This window comes from Lolium rigidum, chromosome 4, assembly GCF_022539505.1.
Source record: "Lolium rigidum isolate FL_2022 chromosome 4, APGP_CSIRO_Lrig_0.1, whole genome shotgun sequence".
Taxonomy (NCBI): Eukaryota; Viridiplantae; Streptophyta; class Magnoliopsida; order Poales; family Poaceae; genus Lolium; species Lolium rigidum.
This window is the reverse complement of record NC_061511.1, coordinates 168,748,545-168,752,487: the sequence shown is the minus strand read 5'-3', so window position 1 is coordinate 168,752,487 and position 3,943 is coordinate 168,748,545. Positions and strand designations below refer to the sequence as shown.

The following is a 3,943-nucleotide window of genomic DNA, read 5'->3' as shown; positions in this document are numbered from 1 at the left end:
CTTCCTGTGATTCTTTTCGCCACAGATTCCCCACGCATGGGGTAGGGTAGGATTCACAGGGTTCAAGTGCCACTAGACTGGCTTTGGCGATCGGCACATCACATGCATGGTTGAGGTAGCTAGTGCTCCACGAGTACCCACATGCCAATCCTTGTTACACATGTGGTAGAGAAAGAATTCCAGTTACACTTGCAGGAACTGGAAATTTGCTGATTACTATCTTGTAGTACAAGCAAAACATTCATCGCCTTCAACAATGACAGAACACCCATCAGATATTCAGACGTGAACACAGTTTACTCAAACTGCATTACCAGCATTTTGTAAGAAAATTCACCTTGGAAAAGGTTGAAATGTGTATCTGTAGAGAGGGACTCATCTACAGACTACAGATATTTCTCTCTCTTGCTGTTAGCTTATCCTTGCGATCGAATTTGCTTGTGACCAACCATGTTCTAATCCAGCTCACCGCATTAAGGCCAAAGGCATTATATATTACTACAGCGCAAAAGGCGCAACCACTAGCCCTACATCTACATGCACACCACGTTCCCGTCCTTGTATTTTTTTCACTCTCGCGTATACACTTGATGCGATGCATCTACTGTTTCCGATCATCAAATCTTCTCCTCCTCACCTGTACACCACCCAAGATGCTTTTCAATGTCTCTGTAGGGTCTTATCGTTTGTGCATTGGACCTTTGCTTGTTGTCTCTTGTGAAGATTTTAGGCATAGTAACCTGCACAGTAACTTGGCTGTTCTTATTTGCAGGAACTGTATGTGATTACTTCTTTGTCCCTGCAAAGAGGGAACGGAAGTCCAAATATTGTTTACTGTCATTTTGAAAAACGCTTAATAAGAAACATTGATGCTTTCATTAATGGAAATTCATGTATGTCCCTGGCTAGTGACACCTTCTGACTGAAGCTGTTTCTTATTAGGGTATCTGAATCTGTCACTGACAGTTGAGCCTGCTGCGCCAGAAACCAATTTCAGCCAGAAAGCAGACTGTCATTTCAAACGGCTCTCATACTATATTCAGAGTTCCTACCCGTTTGGGAATTATTTTTCCATGTCCCGTCATTTTCTGTAACATTCGGGTGAAGCCAATTTTGTCCCAACACTGCATATATCACTGCAACGCATAGTAAGCAAGAAACATGCCATGTTCTTAGCAGTAACCCGACTGTGCTCCAATCTCCACCATCCCACGATGTCCAATCCTTCCATCTAATCCTAGCAAGTTAACCTTTTTCGGAGAATAATTTGATCCAGAAAGGGGGAAAGAAAAGCAGGGAAAGAAAGCAAGGCAAGCAAAGCACGCAGTGGCTGTGTGCTGTGACTCACATGCACACAGGTTAGCAGCATCCGCTTAAACAATGGGGCACAATCCCAATCCGATCCGTGCTTCCATTCATGATTGATCATCCTTCCAACAATGGCGAAATCTGCCCTAACTAACCAACACCTATGTACCAAGAACGGTGAAAAAAAGAGAGAGAGGCCAAGAGAGCTGACACCGCAAGGACAAAAAAGAAGAAGAAGAAAGAAGAAATAAGAGCTCGATCGATGGATCAGACAGTGAGCTGCAGCTGCTGCTTGTGGCGGTGGCAACTCGTGGCAGCGGTGGCGTCGACTTGATCCTGCTCCGGCAAGTAGTGCTGCATCAAGCGGGGGGAGACGGCGTCGATGGGTGACGGCGGCGGGTGCTCGAGGTAGGCCATCTCGGTCTGCAGCACGGAGCAGTAGGAGGCGAAGGTGGCCGGCGTGACGTTGAGGTCGAAGGCGACGCCGAAGAGGAAGTCCACCTCCAGGTAGTTCATCTCCATCAGGCTGATCCCTCCCACCCTCGCGAAGTAGGCGTTGTTGTAGCATCTGCATTGCAATTTTCCACAAACGTCAATATCAATCAATAAGTAAATCATGATAACTATGATTTTTTCGACAGCACGCAAAAGCTTTGCGCATCGACGATGCATAATCGACAACAACAACAACTTTATTTTGATGGCGACGCTCTACTCTAAGATAGAGAAATGACTTGGATACATAGCAACGGTGAATTGCGGTGGCGGCAATTGGCATAGACCTCGAAGTACACTGGACAGCTGTCCTCGTGACCAGCTAAAAATGGCAAGGCTAGCTCGGCCTTGGTTGGTGGCATGCCAGTTGGAAAAACAATGGTGTGGAGATTTAAAAAGATAAGAGGCCCGGGCCCACATGGCTGGCACACAGTGGGGGTCCGTGAGGCCGTGTGTGCTAGGCAAGACAGAGGGGATCGCGAAGTCAGATCAGATCAGAGCCAAAGCTCTACTGTACTGCAAATTAACCACCTCAATTATGTGATCATGCTGCACTTAACCGCCTGAATTGTGGATCAGTTTATCCGGCAGGTCAAGTTGATCTCACTAGCTAGCTACAACAAGATGAATGCAGGTTGTATATAATTTGGAAGTTTCAGAACTCTAAAAGAACGCAGGTTGTTAGACTAAAGAAGTTGCTAAGATCACACGGACCAACCAAAATATAATTGGGTGGATGATGAAACTTACATGTCGTCGACGAACTTGACGGCGGTGAGGACGGAGGTGATGAGGAGGCGGTGGACGTTGAAGGAGTCGACGGCGAGGGCCGGGCGGCGGCGCAGGAAGCGGTCGAGGTAGATGTAGGCGACGACGTAGCAGGACGGGCTGCAGCCGGCGAACCGGAAGATGCGCTCCAGGTACCCGCCGACGGAGATGGCCGGCTTCGTCAGCCCCTGGAACGCCGACACCGCCTTCTTCTTCTTGGTCTTCTTGGCATCCTCTTCTTGGTCGTCATCGACGTCGTGCTCATCCTCCTCCCGTATGCGCCGCTCCACCGCCGCGACGACGTCGTTGCGCTCCGCCACGCGCTCCAACAGCGCCGACAGGATCGAGACCACCCGCGGCACCGCTTCCTGGTCCTCGCCCCCCGCCACCGTCACCATCGTCGCAGCTACCACGGCGATCGATCCGTCGGTCGGCTGGGCTTTGTCGGAGCTAGCTGGAGGTGAGATAGGGCGGGAGGTGAGGTGGGAGTGGGAGGTGGTGGTGGTTATAAAGGGTGGGAAAGTTAAACGCGAGGAGGGGAGAATTCACGCTCTGCTGGCCTCTGCTGCACGTCTGTACAGGTGGATTTTGTCGGCGGCGGCGTCCATAGCGTAGCGGCACCTGCATCCATCTGCCGTGAAATTGCTCTTGCTCTGCTGTAACTCCAGATCGTGCAGGTTGTGGTAGGTCAGTCTCCGTCGTGCCGTCGACGACGATCCATGCCAAGCTGATCCGTCTGCTGTATCTCATCTCAAATTCTCCACTCCAATTCCACGATAGTTGGGCATTTCGCACGCCAAGCTCGGCCGGTCCATCGTGTATCTGCCGCAACCGGCGAAAATTTGGCGACGGCGTGCAACGTACGTGCCCAGCGACTGCTCCTGCTCGCCTAATCAACGACCAAACGTCTGCAACTGTAACTAATTTCATTGATTTTTACCTTCTTCTACTACGTGGATTTCACTGCGGACCGATCGATATTTGTCTGGTGTCGATTTGAGATGGTAATTAACTAAGCGACGTAACGTACTCTGCAGCTGGAACAGGAGCATGTGTGTCGTACTGTCACGCGAGTGTCGAGTGCGATTGCCGGAGGGTAGAAAACGCCTGGGCACGTAGTAATTTATTTCAGGGGGAAGCATCGGAATCTGACATGTCTGTGACTGTGTGGGGAGCAGTACATCCGATTCGGTCACCGAGAGACAGCTAGGCCGCGCACGTTGCTCCTCACGTCGGACCACCATGCATGCATGTGGTTCCAGCACCAATCATCATTTCTTTTTTTTCCTTTTTTTTTCTGTACCACATCTTTTTTTCTTCATCAAAGAGATATTTGTTATGCGCTATTTTCGTTTCATTAAGTACAAGTGCA

At 49.8% G+C, this 3,943-nt stretch overlaps 1 protein-coding gene across 1 annotated transcript; it reads right to left on the bottom strand.

Moving 5' to 3' along the window:
* Positions 1-1,575: 1,575 nt before the first annotated feature.
* LOC124647771 (cyclin-P4-1-like) lies at positions 1,576-2,969 on the bottom strand. Its single transcript, XM_047187651.1, has 3 exons — positions 2,862-2,969; positions 2,554-2,804; positions 1,576-1,876 (listed from the first exon to the last, which is right to left on the bottom strand). The coding sequence occupies exons 1-3, from the start codon at positions 2,967-2,969 to the stop codon at positions 1,576-1,578; spliced, it is 660 nt and encodes a 219-aa protein (XP_047043607.1).
* Between the last annotated feature and the right edge of the window lie 974 nt (positions 2,970-3,943).